This window comes from Haplochromis burtoni, unplaced genomic scaffold (assembly GCF_018398535.1).
Source record: "Haplochromis burtoni strain Fernald_Lab_line unplaced genomic scaffold, NCSU_Asbu1 Contig_36, whole genome shotgun sequence".
NCBI lineage: Eukaryota > Metazoa > Chordata > Actinopteri > Cichliformes > Cichlidae > Haplochromis > Haplochromis burtoni.
The window spans coordinates 233,018-256,474 of record NW_024582397.1 but is presented as its reverse complement, the minus strand read 5'-3'; the positions used below and the strand labels follow the sequence as shown (position 1 = coordinate 256,474).

At 39.2% G+C, this 23,457-nt stretch overlaps 3 protein-coding genes across 10 annotated transcripts; 1 reads left to right on the top strand and 2 right to left on the bottom strand.

Moving 5' to 3' along the window:
- Positions 1–1,364: 1,364 nt before the first annotated feature.
- On the top strand, positions 1,365–4,746 carry hdac12 (histone deacetylase 12). Of its 7 annotated transcripts, none has more exons than XM_042219649.1 (8): positions 1,365–1,660; positions 1,781–1,924; positions 2,112–2,271; positions 2,350–2,558; positions 2,643–2,793; positions 2,993–3,109; positions 3,192–3,334; positions 4,282–4,746. In XM_042219649.1, exons 2-8 carry the CDS (start codon positions 1,862–1,864, stop codon positions 4,360–4,362), a joined length of 924 nt encoding a protein of 307 aa, XP_042075583.1. In that variant the 5' UTR covers positions 1,365–1,660; positions 1,781–1,861; the 3' UTR covers positions 4,363–4,746. The 7 variants fall into 7 exon arrangements, 5 of the variants coding, with proteins under 5 accessions (XP_042075583.1, XP_042075580.1, XP_042075581.1 ...); XM_042219646.1 differs by having other exon boundaries at positions 1,370–1,679; XR_006054275.1 differs by having other exon boundaries at positions 1,372–1,679; positions 3,203–3,334; positions 4,282–4,367.
- Positions 4,747–4,818: 72 nt separating this feature from the next.
- Positions 4,819–11,707, bottom strand: trmt9b (tRNA methyltransferase 9B). Its single transcript, XM_005926444.3, has 4 exons — positions 11,433–11,707; positions 7,424–7,623; positions 7,156–7,329; positions 4,819–6,811 (listed from the first exon to the last, which is right to left on the bottom strand). Exons 2-4 carry the CDS (start codon positions 7,578–7,580, stop codon positions 5,889–5,891), a joined length of 1,254 nt encoding a protein of 417 aa, XP_005926506.1. The 5' UTR covers positions 7,581–7,623; positions 11,433–11,707; the 3' UTR covers positions 4,819–5,888.
- A 3,321-nt stretch (positions 11,708–15,028) lies between these two features.
- n4bp2l2 (NEDD4 binding protein 2-like 2) lies at positions 15,029–22,959 on the bottom strand. Of its 2 annotated transcripts, none has more exons than XM_042219642.1 (6): positions 22,532–22,686; positions 20,272–21,323; positions 20,049–20,173; positions 19,384–19,472; positions 19,187–19,263; positions 15,029–19,088 (listed from the first exon to the last, which is right to left on the bottom strand). In XM_042219642.1, exons 2-6 carry the CDS (start codon positions 21,321–21,323, stop codon positions 18,914–18,916), a joined length of 1,518 nt encoding a protein of 505 aa, XP_042075576.1. In that variant the 5' UTR covers positions 22,532–22,686; the 3' UTR covers positions 15,029–18,913. The 2 variants fall into 2 exon arrangements, with proteins under 2 accessions (XP_042075576.1, XP_014190395.1); XM_014334909.2 differs by lacking the exon at positions 22,532–22,686 and adding an exon at positions 22,700–22,959 and having other exon boundaries at positions 15,043–19,088.
- Between the last annotated feature and the right edge of the window lie 498 nt (positions 22,960–23,457).

The window sequence follows — 23,457 nt, the reverse complement described above, 5'->3', positions numbered from 1 at the left end:
TTTTTTTTTTATAGACTACTTAATTTACAAGTACTTAATTTAATTATTTCAAACAGAAGCATGCATGTTACATTAATAACCCATATACATAGGCACACGACAGTACAAAAATCTTGTTCCACCCCCCTTTCTTAATATTTTGTTTCCAAGGAGTCTGGCTTTCTTGTTTGGTTTTTAATTGGTTTTAAGCAATAGTTCCTAAGGCTTTCTGAAGGTCTTTCAAATTTTTGCTTTTTTCACTTTGCTTTTTGTTTGTTTGTTTGTTGATCACACTGATTTGAGAATTATTCAAGCATAAAAGAGGTGCCTAGCTTAAGGGATAAACCAGTGTTTGTTTTTCCTCACATAGCAGACAATTTTAGAGAACCAATTTTAAATTAAGTATTTTTTGTTATGCGCAGCCTGTCACATAAACACCAATCGTTTCCATTTCTTTAGTTGAATCTATGAAAAATACCAAAGATAAAACAGTCTGACAGGAATTAAATACACACACACTAAACACTAAACATCCTGTTTAGTGTGTCCTTAAAAATGAAGAAAATGGACAAGTGGAGAGCAGAAAAAAAGTAGCAGGCCTAAAAAAGAACTATCCCCACCAGATGAACAGTATCTGCAATTCATGTCCTTAAGAAATATGAAAAAATAAGACTTGATACAGGACATGAGAGATATTGAGAGACGCATCTGGCCCTTCAGTCGATCCATTTACTGTTTGCTGAAGCTTCATCATGAATGGTCTGAGTGTAAGGATGGCTATCAAGAAGGCATTATTAAGGAAGGGAAACAGGGGGAAATGGCTGAGGTATGCTAAATTACCCAACAAATGGACTGGACTGAAAATCAGTGACGGCAGCTCTTATTGAGTGATGAACCCAAATGAGAGAGGTAAAACAATGAGTGTTTACAGTCATCAGAAGTACACTTCAGCATGACAATCATTCTAAGCACAATCCTAACGCAGTGAAAGCACAGCTGGATAGAAAAATACATAACGGATCACTATCAGTGATGGAATAGCTTCTCCTCAACATTATTAAAGCAGTGTGGGGTCATGTTGATAGAGAATAAAACAAAAACCAGCCAACTAAAAAAGAAAAAAAAAAGATTTAAAATGTCCTTCAATAAACCTGGAGCGCTACTTTACTTGTGAAGACTACTTATATTACCGAGAGTTCAGACAAGTCATTCTCCTGCACACATTCTCCTAGCAAATGATAAAACATTAAGAGGTGGTTCAAAATTTTTGCATAATACTGAAATAGTATATGCGTGTAAATCTGTGGATAGGATACAACTGATTAAAAAAAATACTCACCATCAAGTTGTACTATAGTAGAAAACAGAGCAGTAGAAAGAAACCGTGACAGCAGCACAGAAAGTTATTTGCACTCCATAACAGAAGATGGCAGCAGTAGATTGAGGAGGCGCTGTAACAGCCAAGCATCCCGTTACACAGTACACGGGACACTTTATGGACTTCCTGTCTCGTTTCATAACATCGTAACTGTGTATAATGTAGCATTCTCCCGTCTTAAGTAAGCGAATGTCATTCATTGCTTCCTGTCTTAGAAATGACCTGCTTTAAGCGGCTGTTCTCTAAAGGACCTCGCTCCAAAGTCGCGTGGTTGATGACTGGTGAAGCTCTCACCTCCTGCAGGTGCTTCCATGCTGAACTAGTAAGAAGTTTGTATGATAATTTAAACAAAGTGAACTGAAGTATTTTTCCCCTGAACGCCGCAGTGGGTGCATTAAAAAACTCACCTTTTTCATCTCGCAGGTGAGACACGAATCTAGCGCGCTTCCAGTAGTTCATCACAGCAAGTATGTGTGTGACCTCCCACCCAATCACAGGTTTCCAATGGGCAAGTTTCCCCGGGTTTTACAGTGTTTGCTCAGAGATCAGGTCATTACAGAGAAACAGGTGAGTGAGACACTTTTATGATATCTGCCTGTGATTATAATCGATTATTTGATTTTATGATTTACAGGCATCCAGTTTCTAAACATAACAAGATCAACTAATAGTGAATATCACTGCTGCTATTAAAAGTAGTATTTATTGGAAAGCACATTTTCCTGTTGATGTGCCTTTTCCTTTCTTACAGTAGGTGTGGGTCCCTGAAATTGCCTCTAAGGATTTACTGAGCTGTGTGCACACCGAGGACTACCTGGACAACTTCATAAATGGGAAAATAAGTGAGCAAGAGCAAAGGAGGACAGGCTTTCCCTGGAGTGAAGGCATAGTGAGGCGCTGTCGATATGAAACAGGTGAGAGAAATTCATGACGTACACGTGACCCGGAAAGATTGCATTATGTTTGCTGTTAACGTTCTCTCTCATTGCCAGGTGGGACTGTTTTAGCTGCTGAAGTCGCTCTGCAGAGGGGTCTGGCTTGCAGCACAGCAGGGGGAACTCATCATGCTTTTCCCAGCTATGGTTCGGGGTTTTGTCTCCTCAATGATCTTGCAGTCGCAGCCAAATACACGATGGACAATTCTCCTAATTCTCCTTCTACTAAACGCAAAGTTCTCATTGTGGATCTAGATGTTCATCAGGTGGAGTACACTAGTCTCTGTTGTGGATTAGGATTTGTCTTTGTTGAGAAGCTAAACCTTTTTCATGTGTCAAACATCCTACAGGGTGATGGCACCGCTTTCATCTTTAAAGAGGAGCCTTCTGTGTTTACATTCTCAGTGCACTGTGGGAAAAACTTCCCACTTCGTAAACAACAGAGCGACCTTGATATCAGTGTGGAGGATGGGCTGGAGGACAAGGATTACCTCTCCACAGGTATGTAGATACTCTCCATATTAATAAATATCTAATCACTGAATCGCAATTCTAGCACTACTGTTTTCAATTTGTGAGAATTGTTGTTTTTGTCCTTGCTGATTTTGAAACTGCTGGTTTTTTTTCCTGTACGTTGAGATGATTTTCATTGAAGATGCTTCTAAAAACTCACTAATATGTCTGATGGTGTACCCAACAGTTGAAGCCCACCTTCCCTGGCTGCTGGAAACCTTTCGCCCAGACCTGGTTTTGTATGACGCAGGGGTTGATCCTCACTGGGAAGATGAACTCGGAAGGCTTCGCCTGACAGACCAAGGTGAGCCATTCTGTTTTACACCCAGGTGTTTTTACCTTCAAATCACTTACAGACTTTTTGAATGACTTCAAGTGTCCCTTAGGGCTCTATCAGAGAGATTTGTTTGTGCTGAAGACTGTGGTGAAAAGAGGTGTCCCTATCGCTGCTGTTATTGGTGGAGGATACTCTAGAGACATTGATAAACTGGCACTCAGACACTCTATCGTCCACAGAGCAGCAACTCAGGTAAATGAAACACAGCAGATAAAATTGGACAAACAAGTCTTCTATGTACAGAAACAATTAGTTTAAAAACAGAGTTCTCATTATAACCTTGCTATTCATGTTTCAGGTTTGGAGGGAGTGTGGTATGTAAAACTTGGCTCCCTAATCAAGAGGATCCTCAGTGGGTAGCTGATATTTGAGAGTCAATGCCATGGTCATTTGGAAAGTTTCAAAAATGTATTAGAAACTGACCAGTACTTCAGTTACTTTGGCATATTTATTTAATTTACACAGTTGAGAAAATAACTGTAGGAGTGATACATCTTATGCGGTCACATATTAGAACTTATTTCACTCATTTTTGGTTCGTTGCAATGATGGTCTTGTAACTACAATTATATTGTTATAGGGACATCACAGCCACCATAACATATTTTTACATTCATCTGAAAAAGAAGGTTTTCATGGAACTCAGTACAGTCCTGTGGAAAAACTGTTTATATAGGAATCAAGAGGTGATGCTTATCAAATGCTCTTGATTAATTGGTCAAAAACACAAAAGCAGAGTTTCTGGTAGTTTTCTGGAATGGAGCTTTCAGCTCCCTGTTAATGCCACAATCTTACCAGGAGTGGAAATTCCACAAAATTCACTCAAAGGTCAGACAATACAACTCTTAGGGAGGATTTTCTTTTTTTTGGGGGGGGGGCATAAAAAACTAAGAGCTAAAAACTTTACAAGCCTCAGGTAGTATCGGAAATGTTAACATTCCAATGCAATTAGAAAAAAAAACTGCATTTAAATAAACTTCTGCAACAATGTTTCTGATGAGACTAAAGCAGAGATGCTTGTCCATAATGGATAGCGCCATTTTGGGTACAAAACACTACATGTCAATGCAAAGACCACATATCAGCTCACAAGCACGGTGGTGGAGGGATAATGATTCGGGTTTGTTTTGTATCCACAGGATTTGGGCACCTTGCGGTCATTGAATCAACCTCGACCTACAATAAAATGTTTGAAAAAGAAAAGAGTCAAGGTGTTGTAGTGACCCAGACCAGATTTAAATGCTAGTGTGGTGTGGCTTTTAAGAGCTGTGCATAAATGAATGCCAATAAACATTAATGAACTGAAGCAATATTAAAAAGAAGAGGATTTCACTACAATGTGAGAGACCAATACAGTCCTACAGTAAAATAATTAAGTTATTGCATAGACTGCAGAGTCCAAGGGAAATCTTCTTCACGTGACTACATGTTAAAGAATTATTTAAAAATCCTCACAAATCAAATATTAAGGCTTTCATTTGTAGGCTGGTGATGATTCTAGTATAGTATGTGCAAGTTGGCTATAAAGACTTTTAGCTTACCATTTACCAAATTGTACCTGTGTGACAATTAAATACTCTAGAAATAAACTGTACATGAACAAATCTTTGTTGTTAATGGGAGTAGAAGCAAGACAACACCCGTGAACAAAAACAAATTTAATAAAAAAAAACCAAAACAAAGTATTTACATCAGCTCACACAAGACATTTGCCACTTTTAAGACAAACCTAGTTGGTCCACAAAAACTATACAGCTAAAGAAATGCACCACAATGGATATAAACAGTTTTTCAAGTCTCACCTATTATGTCATTCACTGACATCAAGCAGCGATATACTTGTGATAGAGTGCAATGTTTATTCACAGTACATGAGGCAGTTTTCTGATTTGCTGAGACATACCAAATTGTTACAAGACACAATGCCACTATTGCAAATATCTACATCAAGGGCGCGCGCACACACAGACACGCCCACTGGCGACATGTCGTCTGGAACACTTGTAGAGTAAAACAACAAGAAAATGGCACTAATGTTTCGGAAGAGATTCTGCACAATTTTAAACTTGTATGAGAGTGCAATGAAAAAGTACGCACGAGCAGTTTCACAGGAAGCGTTACCAAGAAGTCCGCAGCTGATACTAGCTGCAAATTTGGCTCCTTTTAATGAGAGATAAGCAGCATGCGATTTTGCAGACACAAAGAAAGAAAGAATTCTCTACTGAAATCAATATATTAAAAGATAAAAGCAGAGGGAAGAGTATGCTGTAGCTTTGTACATTTCTCTTCTGCTCATATTTAAAGCACAAAGAGAAGAAATGTTCTTTTAAAATACAAATCAATAGCTGTGATGCAGCCCACTAGGGTTAAATAACAAAACACCGACTCTAAAAGACACACTGTAGATTTATTGAAAAAGAATAAATAGTTAAAAATAATCTGGTACAACATACAGTAACGGCCAAGGAAGTTGAACACTTCCATAAAATATCTATTTGCTGCTTTCCAAAAGCTCTGACATATAGCTGGTTCCAGGATAAAATAAATACATGGATAAAAATCTCATTTTTAAATAGTTCATGAGAGAATTACAGCACTGGAGAATGTTAGTGTTACCTAGACCTTCAACAATGGCTACATTTGCACATTTAAATGAAAAGAATGTCATTATTCTCACATGTGGAATTCAGTGCTAAAACTTGAGGCAGAGGCGATGCAAAGTGAACTCAAATATGACAAGTTCCGGTCATATTTTCCATACCTGAACTTTCTCTGCCACCACACACCAATTGGCGTGATCAAAGTAGGTGTGTTTAACATGAAGTTCTTCGACATGATTCGCTATCAGTTCTGCCAGCTCGCCCTCCCTGAAGACGTGGTAGTACCTCAGGCAGGACCCTTCCACCTGCCCTTCACTCCCCTGAGGACTCTGTGTGCTTTCCTGCAGCTCTTCTCCCAGCAGCCCTCCATCTCTTTCATCTCCAGACTGCTTTAGGTCCTCCCCCTGCAAGGAGACTAGATCTGGTAGAGCCAGAGAGCCACACTCCTGGACTAAAGACACTGCGCTGCTGTTGTTAGTGGTGCCATTGCCTCCAGAATTATTCGGTCCTTTGTGCTGCTCTGTGACAAAGACATCCTCTTCTGATCCGATCACAGATGGAGGAGAAAAGAAACTTGAGACTTGCTTGATAAGCCCTCGTCCTCTCCCGCTCAGGTTGAACTTGTTCCCCTCATTTTCACCTGTGGGTGAAGATAAAGTGCTCATGTCTCTGGAGGATGAACGGGAGATCCCCAAGCTTCCGAAGTCGAACACAGAATCAAGAGACCTGGAGAAGAACCACAGTTTGTGTGTCCTCTGCTGTGGTGTAGTGCGACCAAGATCTTCTTCGTCTGCCACAGAGGATGTGCTTCTAACCTTCCTGTGCTTTTCAGTGTTGTCTATGGCTTCGCTCACGCTCTGTGCTGTGGTTCTCCTCCTCGGTTTGTTGAGGCCGGGAAGGAATTGAGGATTGGGGTTCCAAGGAACAAAGATGTCCTGTTTCTCAAATTTACGACGTTTCTGCTCCATGGCCCACACGTAGATCATAATGCGTCCGCCCACTCGCAGAGTGCGAGCCATCTCCTTTATTGCTCGAATACGACGCTCTTTGGTGGACAGATGATGAATGACTGTGACAAAAATATGAATTTGTCAGCTTTAAGCATGAATTTATGAGGTATCATGTACACTGTGTGTATAATGGAAGATAAATGAATAGTGCAGCTGTTTGGTTTGGACCTAATTACACTCTTTTTTTTTTGGTAGGACACAATAATTATTTTTCACACTGTTGGCTTGGCAACGCAAGTTTGTGGTAATATGATGTTTATCATTATATGAGTTAACTTAATTTGAGGTAGATGACGGCGTTTGAGCTCATGCATATGAAGGGAGTGATTTGTTACTAAGTGAAATATTTTAAAAAAAGCCTCTTATCTCATCTATAATAACTGCTTATAGTTCTGACCATTACCTGCAATAGAAAGCACAGCATCAAAGCAGCTGTCTCTGTAAGGCAAATGCAGCCCATCACACATCTGGACCTCATGTCCTTGGCTCCAGGCAAAATCCACCAGGGGGCGACAAACATCACACCCCAGCTTGAACACGTCCTTGTTGATGTGGAGATACTTACCATTACCACAACCTGGAAAGACAAGACAGTCAGCTACAACATAACACAAGAAATGTAAGCCAGCTGTAATTGGACTTTCAGGATCACATTACTGCTGGAGACCCACCAATGTCAGCAACGATGCTCCCAGGCTGCAGTTCCAGGAGGAACTGCCGTACCTTCGGCCAGGCTTTATAGCGGCTGTCGTTGAAATATGGAGCAATCTTGTCGTAGACATTGTGTACATGATCTCTTTCAAGCTGGCTGGCAGCCTCCTCCATCATGTTCGCCCAGGCGGCCTCATGCAATGGCCTCAGAGCATCATGACTGCAGGGAGAAGAGTCTTTTTGGTTATTTCCATTAAACTGTGAATTTCACCATGAAAAAAAAAAATATTGTGATAGTGTGGACTTGTTAAATAGAAATGGCACAGTGGAGACCCTCTCTGCATGCTTGTTAAAGTCCCACAAGGTCAGCTCAAAACCATAATCAGCGGACACACAAACATCTGTCAGGTGGTAATTTAATATCAGACCCTCTGCTTTGTACTTCAAGTACCAGCTGAATCAGTGCACTCTCTCACATCCATCCAGCAGTGCACAGTGAGGTTCTGCTCTATGAATACAAGTCAGGTATAATTTGTCACTTTGAGTATGTAACTGCGGAAAAACACAGACTACAGGATATAAATTAACTAACCAAGTCACCGCAAATAGGCACACCTCATCTCACCAAGCTCTTAGCAGGTCCATGTCCACAGCAGCTGTGAGAAATTGGTTTTACAGTAACGGGGAAGCAAAAGGTCAACACATAAATCACTTTTGTGTCAGTAACAGGATGCAAAACAAACATGAATCATGTTTGAGTGAGTGATTTTCATCGATTCCGTCACACTCTGTAAGTAAGCATTATGCTGCTGTTGGGGTTTATATATCGCAGCATTTCTTTCACTGTCACATGCAGTGGAAGGTCTGGACTTTAGCTTTTGTTGTAAGATGTACGTTTACCTAATGTGACCTTCATTAATCCTGAGAAAGACTTTAAATTTCCATGGAAATAAAGCACAGCAGTACTGAATATCAATATGTTATAGCTTAGCCAGGCCAAATACTGATTGTTTGTTGGTTTACTACACTTTGCTCATAAAAGTTAATTGATTAAAAGAGACTATTTTTAAAGTTATCGCTTAAGATGATGCCCTGAGTACAATATTGTGCATGAAAAGGAACGTACCCACAATTGTGCATCAATCTAGCTTATTCTTTTACTACGTTGTAGTATCTTGGACAATATTTATATAAGTTCAGGCCATCTAATGTTTGGATAATGACTCTGACTTTGAGACACTTTGAGTTTTTATATATAAACACAGTACGGCAAACCCCAAATCTACAGCTCACAGCAACCACCTTGACAACAACAGGACATTGTTGCCCACATTTCTATAGTTTTCTTTTCAAGCATATTTGTATGTAATGCCGACATTATGTAAACTTCAGGGACACGCTGTAGAGTTTCAAACTCGACAGAAAATTTCAGGGGTTGTATAATTGTGACGTTTGTGTTATTCACAGCTCCCACTGCAGTCATCCCAGTTTATTAGGATGCAGCCCACAGCTCCTGCAGTGCTGCTGCTGTGGCTCCCTCAAGCACTAACCCCACTGGCCACTTTACTAGGCACACCCATAAAAAACTAATGAAATCCAAAACAATGACTCTGGCATGAATTCAACTCTTTTGGATCTTTTTGTTTCACCTTTTGTTTTCATCATCTTTAACATTCATGATCCACTGTGTTACATAGTGCTGTAATAGCTGTGAAGAATTGTGCACTCCATTAAGGTACAGAAGGGGAGAAAAATATGCCACAAAAAGAAATGGACAAGAATATCTGGCTATTCAGAGTTCTTATTTGATCTTTCTGATTATTGTGTCGTGGTTTAATTAATTTCATGCAAAGCAAACCCACACAAAACAGTTTCGATCACATGTTGACTTCAAGGAAGTTTTAGAAGTACATGTGTACAAACTGCATGTTTGTAATGCTGAATAAATTAATTAAACTGTAATAATTATAAGCTTTCAAACCCCCCTGTCCTTAAAAATCTTATCCTGGATAAATTTAGCCCATGATTTGTTGCATACTTATACTGTTAACATACAGCTGACCTCAACGTAGAACACTAACTCTACTATTCTCCACAAATACAACTGCCCATTTAAATTCCTAAATTGATTCATTAAGTCTTGGATCAACAGTGGAAATACACTTTCAAAGGCAAAAACAAATAAATGGCTGATTCCTGACGAGGCCAGCAGAAAAGATGAGGTCTCTGTTTTTATCTGCATTCAACATCTTTTGTACCCACACTACTATTAACCAACAAGTGATTGTTAAATCAGTGCTGAACACTGCCTTTTTTGCTTGCAAATTATCTGCTTTGAAATCACTGACTGTGTGTGCCATAAGACTCTTCTCATTTTCCCCCTGTACTGAGCAATGTGACAAAGACTTTCCGCTCTGTGTGACACGGAGATGGGAGATAAGAGATGTTTTCAATCGGCTGCGATAGATGAGAGCTGGTGGTGCTATGTATCCCAGCAGAAATTCACTGCTAACATATGTCGTAAAATCAATGTGCACAGCAAATATGGGTTTACTTTTGAGGTTTATCTGTAACTGCATTGTACAATACAAAATCTCAACCCACTTAATCTTCTATCACTTCAGGTTGGACAGTAAACAGAAGGATGTACAGACTGTCAGCAAAGAAATCAACATTAATAGATGTAGTTCAGACCATTGCAACCTACTGAACCATGCAGTGCCATAGGATAATTTGTTAAGGTTAGAAGGGAGGAAAGCCACCAGACATTTGGGCTCCATTTCTTTCAAAAGGCATTAGGTATGTCCTTGAATGTAATACAGACTATTGCCCATTCAGTGCGCACACAATGAAAATTACTGGAAACATTTACCACAGGATATTAGTAACAAAGCCGACTTGCACTACATGAAACACAAATATCTCTTTTTATGACGTGACAATCAGAGCCTTCTCTGTGCATTAACAAGCTTATCTTCACTCCACCGTTTGTAAATATAGTGTACGCAGCATCCTTTGCTCAGACCTATTTCTGGACCACCATCATCTGCACCATCTCAGCCAAGTGGAAGTAAAACATCCCTTATGTAACGCTGTAATCTGGCCTCATTCTGTGTTGTCTGTGCTCAATTCCACTCGAGTTTCCCCCTCTGCTCACTAAACTGTGGCAGTCCTCAGCTGACATTATGTAACCAGCAGCTGGGCAGGCTCAGAGCTTTACCTCTGAATGACAATGGGAACTAAAATTAAATCAGATGACAACGTCTGGTGCACAGATCTGTCCTAGGTGCAGGGCATTCAGGGGATAAAGGTAAAAATCAGCCATTATTTTAGTCATTTTCTGTACACAGATTGTGTAAGTAATCAATAACTTAGATATTAACTTAGATATTTTCATCATACATGATCCACTGCGTACAACATTTGCCACTGAGAACACTATTCTGCGAATATGTGACTTTAAATATGCGTTCCTAGGCCGTGTTAACAAGCTCAGACCTCCACTGTGCTTTTATGTGATGTAGTGGTTTTAGGACTGTATGAACAGACAGGGCTGCGACGGCTGAGCACAGGGAGCCCAAGGAGAGCAGCTTTAACCGTGAAGCATGCCAGCGTGAACATGTGCGCAGAGATCTTGAGGTTTATTCTACCAGACCTCCTCATTAGTAAAATGAGCAGTAAATAACAAGTTAATATATTCAAAGGCAGACAGATGAAATCTCTGGACAGTAACCTGCAATTCAATTAATCGCCCAAGATTTAAATGAGCCCCGTATTTAACTATATTACTAGATTATATTATATTTAATAATGGGTGGGGTACCGGGCTTGTTCTGTATCGGGGAGCTACAACTTTTAGTCCAAATCAAAGTTTCTTTTGATATATGTGCAACTGATGTATACCAGCCTAAAGTTTAAATACTGAATTGCATTAATAACAAAAATGTAACCAACTTATTTGCAATTCATAAACAGCTTTCTCGTAATCCGTGTCAATAACTGCACAGCCTCCCTGCCGAAATCACTTACCGTATAAACTGCCGTTGTATTATCCGCCTCTAGCCTCGGGTCGGTGGAGGTAAACTTCCCTCTCCGCACATGCGATAGATCTATATGATCCACCTGTAATGTGGATCAGAGGAAGGTGCTCTTTAAGGTGGTCCCGAGCTCATCAACAACCACATTGTGCTGGCGGTTTAAAAAAAGCAAGATAAAAACGTGCGGCGTGTGACCGCCAGAAGTCTACTGGCCGAAGGACGGCATCAAATCCAGGACTGGGAGCTCCACACCTGTCAAGCCAATGAAAAGATAGGGCAAAACTTCCGGTCACGTGTTTCAAAATTAAAGCAACCCAAAATAGGACAACAAACTAAGAAACTGCAATGACCGAAAATCAAAGAAAAAAGTAACAATGATTTGGTGAAAATGAGAAATCCCATATGTTAACCTCATAAACGAAATGTAAATTACCCCCCCCCCCAACAATACACAACTAAAACGAATTAAAACAAATATATGGAGTAGAAATGATTTAAAAATACAATTAGGACCAACAATAATCCAGTAAAACTAGCAAAACCTACACATTCAATTCTGTAAAACAGTTAGAAATTAGGTACAGGGGTTTAAAAAGAAAAAAGATACCTGGACTACTGAAAGATAGTTAAACTGATAATGTTGCAGTTTAACCAACAGATCACCTGCTTCCATCTCACCCTATCACTAGTATTTTCGTCTGTCGCACAAACGCTCTGCTGGTCCTCCTTCACTATACATGAATCTGCCCTGACGTCTTCCTCTTTTCCTTTTGCCTGGCAGCTTCATTTTCAGCATCCTTTGTCCAGTACACCCACTCTCGTGACACCCTCGTGTCAGATGCCCAAACCAATTAGTCAGTATCTATACAACAGAAACAATGCCACATGGCTACACCAACTCTTGAATAATTAATTATGGGAACAATAATTCATCTGCTCAAACATTCCCATCTCCCAGCTGTTTGATGGAAATTAAGCTTGATTTTGTACCTCTGTATTATAGATGATGCAATGCTCCTTCATTTGACTTTGATAGACTAATACCAACTTTTAGAAATAATTTTAGGCAGAACTAAAACCATCAAAATTGTACTTGTGTAATGATATGTATATAAAAGATCCTACTCCTCGTGCAGTCATTGGATGTTCATGTATTTTCACTATTCAGCCCACTACTGATTTCTATAACAAAAGACACACCCTTGCGCCTTTATTTTGAAAATCACGCCATGCAGCATCCGCTCTTCTTTTATATAACTTGACGCAACTGATGGGTTTTCAGCGTGTAAAAAGATGACACCCCGTGCGGTTGCAGAGCATGGCTGTCATTGGCTATGAGCCTCACGTGACAACCACAATAAACAACGTGACAGGTAGAACATGAGGTCCTTCATTTTATGCTTCACCCGCTTCCCATTTCCCTTAATGGCTTTTAACTTTTACAAAGTCCCTGACGTCATCCCAAGGCTGCAATAAAAACTGCCTTGGGACAACCCCCCCCCAAATTTATTCAATTAAAGTAGAAACTGACAGTAATCCATAGGATGTTTTTTACAGTTTCACCTACATGTTGGTATTAATTGCTAATTAATTACTATTACAGGCTCATCAATGAGATATGATCGCCCCATTTTTTTATTGCTTTGTAAATAGCACTTACTTTCATTAGCACCAAGTACAAAGGGTGAGCTACAGGATCCTGTTCATCCTGATCTTCCACTTGCAATGATATGGTACTAAGGTTATAATAACACAAGAACTGCATATATTAAAAACTAAATAAATAAAAAAAATTAAACAGCTTTTAGTTCCACACCATTAAGCCACTTAATGTGTTTTCTACTCTGGTAATAATTAGTGCACATTAGCCTGTCACATCCACTTTTCCTTGTCCTCTGCTTCCCATGTCAGCTGTGAATTCATCTGCCATTTTTGTTCCTGAGATGCTTAAGAGCAGAAACGTATTTATGGTTCATCACTGCCATTTAGGGAGCACAGAGCACTCATCACAGCTGCCTACATCATCATCATTCAAAGCACACTTTTGCTCCATTCTGCTGCAGGCTTTCTCACATTAAAATGACGCGCACCTCCGCACCCGAGAAGTACACAGTACAAACACATTTAAACTGGCGGCTAATGAAAATAAGTAGAAACGCAGATGTCCCCTCAGCAGAGGTTTAGCAGCTGTTAAACAACAGTAATTACTTTTAGTCTCTTCAAACACTCTGTTAAATCATGAATTCAGTTAGGAGACAGACGGCATCCTTCATAATGGTTATATATCAAGGACACTTATGAGTCCTCAGCACGCAGATTTCTATTTTTCTGCAGCAGAAAATATTTCCCAGGGACAGACATTATCTCATAGTATTTGCCTTTCATTGATTTAAGCCGGCACCTTTTAGTCCAAGCCTGCTCCCTACAGACTGTATCACCAAAACACTTGCTGCTGTATTTATTAACTGGTTGTTGTTAACTAAAGACTGTGACTTTGTGGTGCCAGGAGGAAGTGTGGGTGTGGTAACTCCTGCTCAAATTATGAGTTTTCCTGTTTCCTGACTTCCTGTAATTGAGTGGCAAATTGCGTTACAGAATCAGAATCAGAATCAGAATACTTTATTGATCCCTGGGGGAAATTATTTTTTGTTACAGTGATCTTCTGTACATTCTAAGGTAGTTTTTAAATACTGCTGGCCAGTGCTGTTGCATGAGAAATATCACCAGTGGTCTGTAACTCCATTGGATAAGGGTTTGTTGGAGTTGCTAAATCCAGCCACCAATACAGTCATAATAACTTCTTATCCCTGCTATTTATAGAACGATCATTTCTAAGTGTGCCTGGAGAAGGTCAGTGACTGAAAGGCTGCCCCTACAGAACGAACAATGCACTGCAAAGTCTTCAGTGCTTTTTTCCGCCCCATTATAATGGACCATGAAATAGAAATTTCAATAGAAATCATAAAAACGCCATGTAGTTCCCTGCCTCTGCAATCTCTGCGTAAATGTGGTCCTCTTTAGACAGCTGCTGAAACAATCCTCCTTCAAAACAAGATTTTATGACATCAGAATAATCGTGTTTTTCTTTGGAAATGGACTGTTTCCTATAACCCTCTCCATATCAGCATTCAGACACGAGCTTCATCGAGGTCCTACTTGTTAAACAGCTCCAGGATTACAAAGGTCAAAGCTTTTGCATTAAAGATAAGGGAGTAGACAGCTGTGCTGCTCAGCACTGATGTTTGTGATTTAAAAGTTCAAAGATCTTATTCTGTTACAGTGACGGCCACAAGACCAGCTTTTTTCCTTCTTGGCTGTGTCTTTGCCTCTCTTCTAGGTAACAGGTGGGTGAAGCTGACCTAGTTAGGGTTGCACTATAAAGCAGGGCTGTCGAAACCTCTCAGGGGCTCTTCTCTGCTCCTCTCCCCCATGCTGGCTTACTGACAGACAGAGCATCTCAGGTTTTCCTTTTTATTTTTGCATGCATACAGTCACTCATTCATTTACAGTTCACCGAGACGTTGTGTACATATTAATTAGCTGACAATCAAGCATACTATTTTTGGTTTTATTACTTTAATTAAAATAACGAACATCATCTATGTGAGGCCTTCATTTTGAGCCGAATTGTGACAACATACAGTTGTCTACTGTTTCCTGGTCTGATAAGACTTTTAATAACTAATTCAAGCTTGTTTGCATTATTATTCTAACAAGGGTGGAACCAAAGGGCCTTTAATTTTATAGAAAATGTTTTTGGAGGGTGTAATTTCTCTTTAAAAAGTGAAGTCTAGATTAAATTTAAAACGGTTTCTCTTCTTTGTTATTGACTTGAGTTACTCATTAAAGCCTTTTCATCTTGTTCTTCTGCCCCAGGCATCCATTTTGCAAGAAAATCTAATAGCAGTTTTTGACCATTTAGCCTAACTCTTCACTGCAGACAGGGCTGCACTCACATCAAAAGACAGAAAGCAAATCCATTAGAAATCCCCTTTAAAGGGCCTCCTCATTGATTCTCTTGACTCAAGGTCAGATTATATCTTAGGGAGACTCACAGGACGGCTTAGCCTTTTTAAATACTGAACATACTTGAGGCCAGCTCTGCATTTTAAGATTCAATAAGTTTTTATTTACCAGTTAAATCTAATTTATGGGTTTCCTTCCTACCATTTATTTTCACAGTTTAGCCTTGACTTTTTTTTGTAGTTCCGTGCAGAATAACCCTTTAAACAAATAAGGCAATCATTTACAAAAATCAAGCTTGTGCAAGACTTAGATTCAGTCTTAAAACTTCCACAAACACTGAAACAGAGAGATTATTGCATATCTTACATATCACATCAACCTGCATTTTTTTTTTTTTGTGGAAAATTTGTAACACTAAAATGTATAAAATGTAAAAAGTTGGTGTAGCATTAAAAACCCTCTACAGAAAAGATAGGAAGCTGCAGACAGCAGTATGCTGAATACTGCAGTCTAAAAAACAAATAACTAACCCTAAACACATATTTTTAAGACTGGAAGAGCATCAGTTGGAAACACTGCCTTCAAGAGAATTAAAACTACGACCAGTGAAACCAGTCACGTGGATTCCTATTATTAAGTTAATATTTGGTAAAAAGTGTGACCTCACAGTGGCATTTCATTCTGGACAATAATCCTTTGCCCACTCTCATTCGCTGGTATTTTCTTCACCCTTCACTGATCCCTTTCTCTAACTCAAACCAACACATACTGCATTTGGGTTAAATCTCAGTTTATGTCCATCCAATTATCAGTATGCTGTTCTTAAGCATACAACAGTGCAACTAAATGTGAAGCAGAGAAACAGGAAAGTTAACCCAGATCTGTCACATGAAGATCCCAAAGACAAATACCAACTTGTCCCATGTTAGTCCCAGTTCCAAAAACACGACCTAATTTTCTTAAAAACAAAATTTTCAACCAGTATAACACCGCAGACACACATTTAACTGTATAGTCTGTGGTGTAGAAAAAACTTTCTGGTTCCCCACACAACAACGATTGGGGGAAAAGAGTCAACAAAACATCACCTCTGTGCCGCATTAATGAGCACCAGCAGGAACAGTGGGGTGAAATATGATTTCCTGTGAGACACACAGTAATGAACACTGAATGCTATCAGACAAAGACCTCTCCACACTTGGTGTTTAGCGCTATATCAGAGTTTCTACAGTAATAGGGTCTCTACTCAATGTTTCCCTACAGTAATTGGCTGCAGCAGCTGTAGATGGGTTATTCTGCTTTGGCAAACTGTCCGTGAGGCATATTGTGTTTACAAAGACGCAACAGTTTTTAACTGGAGGCACACCTATTACTGCTTCGCTTTCACAAATGAGCACACAAAATGCAGGATCACCAATTTTGAGTCTGCCAGCAGACAGAAACAATATTGTCCATTTGCACACTGACAGGGTTAGTTTTTGTTTATGCTGATTACAATTTACAGGCCTTTGTTTAAAAAAAAACAACATGTTTTTAAAAGTTTACCAGGAGCCAAGATGAGGTTCTTTTTCATCCTTTCATCCACCCAAACAAAGAAACACAAAGAATCTGTTTTATACAAGAAACACTCGATTTTTATCAGGTTGATTTGTTTAACTCTGACTTTTTGGACACTCACTTTAGCTTCAGGCACACTTTTTTAGATCACTTGGACTCAGCACAGCTTAGGAAAGGATTTCCTAATAACCACTATGAACAGAAGAAAAACAAGAACCATCCTGTTCAAATTAGAAAATTTCAATTGGTTTCAAACATTATGCACCAACACTTTAACTCAAAGACATCAGAATCAGTCTGTTTTGTTAAGGCTTAAGCGCTTCTGCTAGGAAACTGTTCTACTAGCTGCCATAAAATATTTACCCTAAAAAAAGCATTAAATAGTTTTCACAAAGACATTAAAACAGAAAAAATGCATCACATGGAAGTTACTGTATAGTTTAGTTGTTTTTCACATGACGGTGTGTAGTCCTGTGAAAAACTAAGTACATATTTACTGCTTTGATAGGAAATAAGAGGGCATTTAGCAGCCAGGTGCTGCTGCTTCAATGCACTTAATTAACTGACCAATCAGTAAGTGTGACCACCTCAATAAAAGCAGTTTGGCAGTCGGCAGTCTGCAGTCTCCAAAAAAGCTCAATCTCAGCCTCTTCGGGCCCCAGTTAGCAGGTTAAATATTAAAGTTCATGGTAGTATAATATAAAAAGACTGAACACGTATGGCTTATTTGATATTATTTGAAAAAACATTCATCTTTCTAAAAATATGGCAACACAGCTTAAATTTGCAAAGTTGCATCTGAAAAACCACAGGACTTCTGGGGCAATGACGTTTGGAGACATAAAGTATGACAAAAATGCAGATATTATAGAGCCGCTACTGATGAACATCCAACACAGCATATCAGCAAACACCTCACACCGGCTGTCAGGCACAGTGGCAGAGGGGTGAGTTAGTTCATTTGGAAGCCACAGGACCTCGGCATCTTGCAGTCATTGAGTTTACAAAAAACTCCTCTGTATACCAAAGTATTCTAGAGTGAGCTGTGAGGTCAACTGTCTCACGGTTAAAGCTTGGCTGAAATTCTGCTACTTCAGTTACTGCTGCTAAAGGTGGTTCTGCAAACGAATAAAATCAGAGGGTATACTTGAATCGACTAAATTTCTTTATACACACAATGTGTGTGATATTCCCATGTTGGTGTTGTTCCTGCATCAACATTTGCTTATGTAAAACTCTCTTCTGGAACAAATAGAAAGCACTTCAAGTGTTTCCTTTATTAATGTATGCTATATAACAATATATTATCAAGTTATTTTTGCTGTTAGCCAAATTTAGCTACTCATATTGGTTTACTTGTGACAGTTTTTAATAGCATTAGCTAGCTTCTTGGCTAATGCTAACTAAATACCCAGACAACAGGACTGGTCAGTTGCAACACTGATCCTGGACCAACAATGTTTTAATTATGTAAGAACAACACCAGTGTAACAAACTAAAAAAGAAAATTCATATCAATGTTTATATTTGGCTATTTTGGCACTGAAAATCTGCCTATTGGTGTATGTCGCAGGAAGAAACAATTTCTAGCTAAAAAAAAAAAAAAAAAAGAAAGAAAGAAACAGAACAACAACCAAGATGATAAATCACTGATCAAGCTCACCAAAAATTGGAACAACTTGTAAATGAGTAAAAAAATAAATTTAAAACAGGGCAAACTCCTGGTTTTCACTGTTGTTCTGTAATGTGAAGAATACGCATACTGTAAAAATCTGTTATTACATACTAAATTGCAATTTTAATTTCCTCAGAAAAATATTTTTTCTCTTTTCTTAGAAAAAAATTACAGTATACAAAGTAATATATTAAAAACAGGTACAAATTATAAAATTCACAATATTTACTCTAAAAATGGTCATACAAGGTAAATTACGAAGCTGTTAAATTGTCTTAGAAATTATGTAAATTTGGCTTTTTCCTCATCATTTGTGGCTGCTCTGGTTGACGTCTCTGGTTCACATGAAACGGTTCTTCTGAATTCATGACAATGTCTATGGATATGGGAATAGAAAAACGGTCCATCATCTGCGCGATCTTCTCCTGAGGAACACCGTGTTTGTTCCTCCTGGAGGTAAAAGAAAAAGAAAAAAAGAGGATAATGTTAGAATGTGAAGTCTAAACTATGTCTAACAGCATTTTAATATCATGAGTCAGAAATCATACTTCTCCAGCTCGTAAGGATCATATTTCCACCTGGTGTCCGGTTCACAAAAGTCAACTTTGTATCCGCTCTCCAAAGCCTGATGCAGGAGTTGGAGGAATTCGAAGGATTAGTGAAAGTGGTATGAAATATTAACTAATAATAAAAACAACAACAACAACAACAACAATAATAATAAATATTTAGTATGGCCACTTACCATTTTGACATATGGCTTCATTTCCCAGGCTTGAATGTTTGTATTATCAATAATAATGGGAGACCGGCCATCATGAAGAGCACCTCTAGCTGAGAAGATTAAGAAAAGATTCTGACAAGTTCTGGCAAGAAAATTAAAACTGTTTTTAAACCAAAATGTTTAATTTGTTTTATGTTCCATTTAATTTGATTTTTTTTTTTCGACAATCACTTTTCGCCCCCATGTTGCTCACACATTATCAGTGGAAAAAGTCACCTACTTAACATTTCTGTTTTAAATGCTGGATAGCTAGGCCACTGAAACATCTCTTCAAATTAACACACTCGCACATTAGCACAACATTAAAACCACCTGCCTGAAAATTGTGTAGGCCAACCCACACAAAAAACAACACTAACCAATTAGGGACTTCCAGGGGTCTCCTGTGATATCAGGCACCATTAAAGTTAACAGTGAATCCTTTTGGTTACCAAGATGTTTAGGAGACCGTGTAAATGCCTTAGGCTCTTTTTTGAGTGTGTTAATGTTGTGGCTCATTCGTTTAAAATACTCTATAGACCGGGGGATCTTGCTTTTTATCAGATGAAAATGTAAACAACTACAGTACAGAGGCACTGTGGTTGCTTTACTCGTATTAAATGACTGAAATTGTAATGAGTCAATACCTCTTCTCTGATTCCACTCATGTGCTGCTCCAAGAAGACTAGGATCATAGTGGTAGCCATCTTTGTGTGCAAAGTAATCATCTGTGCTCAAAATGATCCCACTGGGGCCAGTGGAGAGCAGCTCCCTGTGGGAAACAATCGGTGTCAAACTGCTGTTTTTAAGCTATAATTTCAGATAAGAATAAATAGATCGAAATTAAATTAAGATTACACACAGATTTACCTGGCACGTGTGGATTTCCCAGATCCTGGCAATCCCCGCATCAAGATCAGCACCAGGGCTGAATGGCATGCATGTGTGTCGTCACGCGGCTGATAGTAGTGCTGTCGCTCCCAAGGTTCATTTTCTGAATCACATCTCTGGAGCCTGTCATAATCTTCATTTAACTGAGAGACCTCTTCACTTCTATCTCTAGGCCACCTGACATTTTCATTAGCTGAGTGTCCATCATAGCTGGAGCCATGCACATCCCTGTCAAACTGATGTTGAGGACCTCCATAAAATCCCTGAGAGTGGTGTCTGGAAACATTTGGAGGTGGGAATCTATAAAAAGGTGGAAACCGCAGCTCCTCTTGAAAGCGGTTTGCCATGCTTGGATGTTGAAAGGTAGGGTTCACATGTGGTGGTGGGTTTTGTAGATTTGGGAATGCATACGGTGGTGGTTGGTGAGGGAATGGTGGGCTCTGAAATCTCAGGTGTGGTGGCCTGTCCAGTGGTTGTGGATGACGCCACTGGGGAGAGCTCAGCTCCGGGCCTGGCCTCTGCCTCCTGGGATTGTATGGCTCATTTTGATACCAGTGAGGCCATGCTGGCTGTTTTCTTCCATTGCTTTTTTGGGAGCCATCTGTTTCTTCAAAGTCCCTCATGTTAGCAATTTTCTCCTCAGGAACATCCTGAGTTTTGTTGCTGGTGGGTAATTTAGTAGGTACAAGTGGCTGATCAAAAGCTGCATCTTGTTTCCCTGGGTTACCATTAGCACCATCAGGGGTATTGATCTTCTCAAGCTCTTTGTAAAACTCACTCAGCGAGTCTTCAATGACAGACTCGGCTGCAGTTGTTTGTGGAGGAAATGCTGGACCGATGAAGGCAGAGCTGGTGAATCCTACCTCCCTTAACACGCGGTCCCTGACACTGCTGTCTGGAGCGCCACCGTCAGTGCCCACACACTTACTGTTTGTGTCAGCAGAGTCATCTTTACAAGCTTCTTTATCCTCACTCACACAAGATGTTTCTATGGCATCAGAGGTTGTACAACATAATTCAGGCTGAGACATCTGGATGAAAACAGATTAGAATACTTACAACATTGAAACACCACAAAAATACTACATAATAATACTGCATTTTATTCCTATTCTTATTATTTTGCTTTATTTATTTTATCTTATAGATTTTTCAGTGCTGCTATGCCAATTTATAAACGTAGCAGAAAAAGTAAGAAAAATGTTTGGTTGATTATTTCTTTGTAACAACGCTTTTTGGCCAAAAAAAAAAGGAAAAAAAAGAAAAAAGTTATGCTTGTGGAAAGCTTGTTTATTTGACCTGAAATGGTGCCGCATTTGTAAGGAAAATGCATTTCTGGGTTGAGCAGAAGAGTTGAATATGTGGGTTGCACCCATGAAAAATCTTCTCTGCTGATGCCAGCCACACATCTTATTCTGCTTCTGTCTCTTGTTTGGTGTTATTTACTGGAGTGTGATGATTAAAGTCTGAAGAAAGAAAGCATTTTGCCAATTTAATAATTTATTAATTAAACAAACAGGAGCCTGCCATCTCCTTTTCATGCTGGTCAACAGCTTGGTCACACACTGCTGTGGGATGCAATCCCATTTGTCAACCAGCATTTGTCACAAGTCAGCCAATGTGGTTGTGTTGGTCGTTCTGGCACGAACGCCCACAAAGCCTAAGCTGATCCCAAAAATATTCAATGGGACTTTGATAAACCCCGCTCTGTCAGGGTGAGTGTTGTGATCGTGGAGAATAAAGGTTAGTTCCAGACTGTGGGGATCTTTCTGCACTAAGATTGCCTCCAATGATGACAAGCCTTGTTTTTACAGTGAGGGAGATGACACTCCATATCATCACACTGTTCCCACCAAAAGCTGTTACCCTATCCAATCAGCATAAAGTTCCCTGTATCTTATCCACAGTCTGTCTCTATGATCCAACTGCGATAGGAGAAATCTCATTCGAGTCCATGCTCACAGGTGCTGATAATCAGGTACGTGATTGTCAACACATGGGGTGCCAGAAGCTCAAACTATGAGTCAATAGCAGAATAAGACCCTTGACATTGGCAGAAAAGATTTGGCGAGTTTTTCATTTTCCTTACAAATTTAAAGGGAAATAAACAGACTTTCCAACGGTATAAGACTTTTTGTCAATAACCCATGTAACAAAATATATACATCCACCAAAAACATTTGGCTTGCTTTTTGGGCTGGGTTTATATGTAAATACAAGTGCACATGATTACACACACCGTAGATTAATCAGCTAAAATCGAAACCATGTCTTCTGCCAACCATTAACCTTTGGCTAACGTGCCACAACACGAGTTGCACAGAAAACAAGAAAAATAAATAAACAAAATTGTTCACTACGTAAACGTAAAATGATAGAGTAACTGACGATATTCACGGTTGCCTACCGTTCATACTGGGGATGCATAAATTCAGGGGAAACCCACAATAACCGGTTTGCAGATTCAAAATCGCACTTGCCTTGTGTTTACGGAAGTGACTTTCTTCTTCTATTCTCTTATTAATGGCAGGCATCCTGGCCACTCGTTGCGTGAGCGACACCAGCGGGACTGAAAGGCGACGGGGTAGTGACAAAAATGGGTACAAAGAGCAGTAGCTACTTTATACAAAGAGCAGTAACTACTTCACCGAGTCCCGCTGTATTTTATAATGCCTGCGTTTCTATAGCGTATGTGAGCCGTTGCTATTCACTGCCCTGGACTGCATTATAAACTGCTTCCTGACATCTTTATATTGAAAATACCTAAATAAATTAAAAAAAAAAGAGACCAGAATTTAAAAAAAAAAAAAAAAGTCCAAGTCAGCATTACAGTTAAGCGAAAACAGCTAAATCAAATTGATATACTTGTGACATCTCCACAAACTAATCACTAGTGGTGTAGCAAAATGGTGAAATACTTAACGCTTTGAATCAAGATCACTCAAAGTGGTTATTACAAACTTTTTTATATGGTGAATTTCTTTAAGTTATACTGTATTCTTGTACCTATAAACCTTTTTTAAAGCTTCCAAAAATAAATCAATATTTGTCAGTTTGACATAACTGACAAATCTTACCTTGATTAATAACCCTTAATTAGTTGTTCCCACCTTTAGTAAAATGACTAAAGGAATTTGCTCATTTGTAGTCTAGAGGAATCATTTT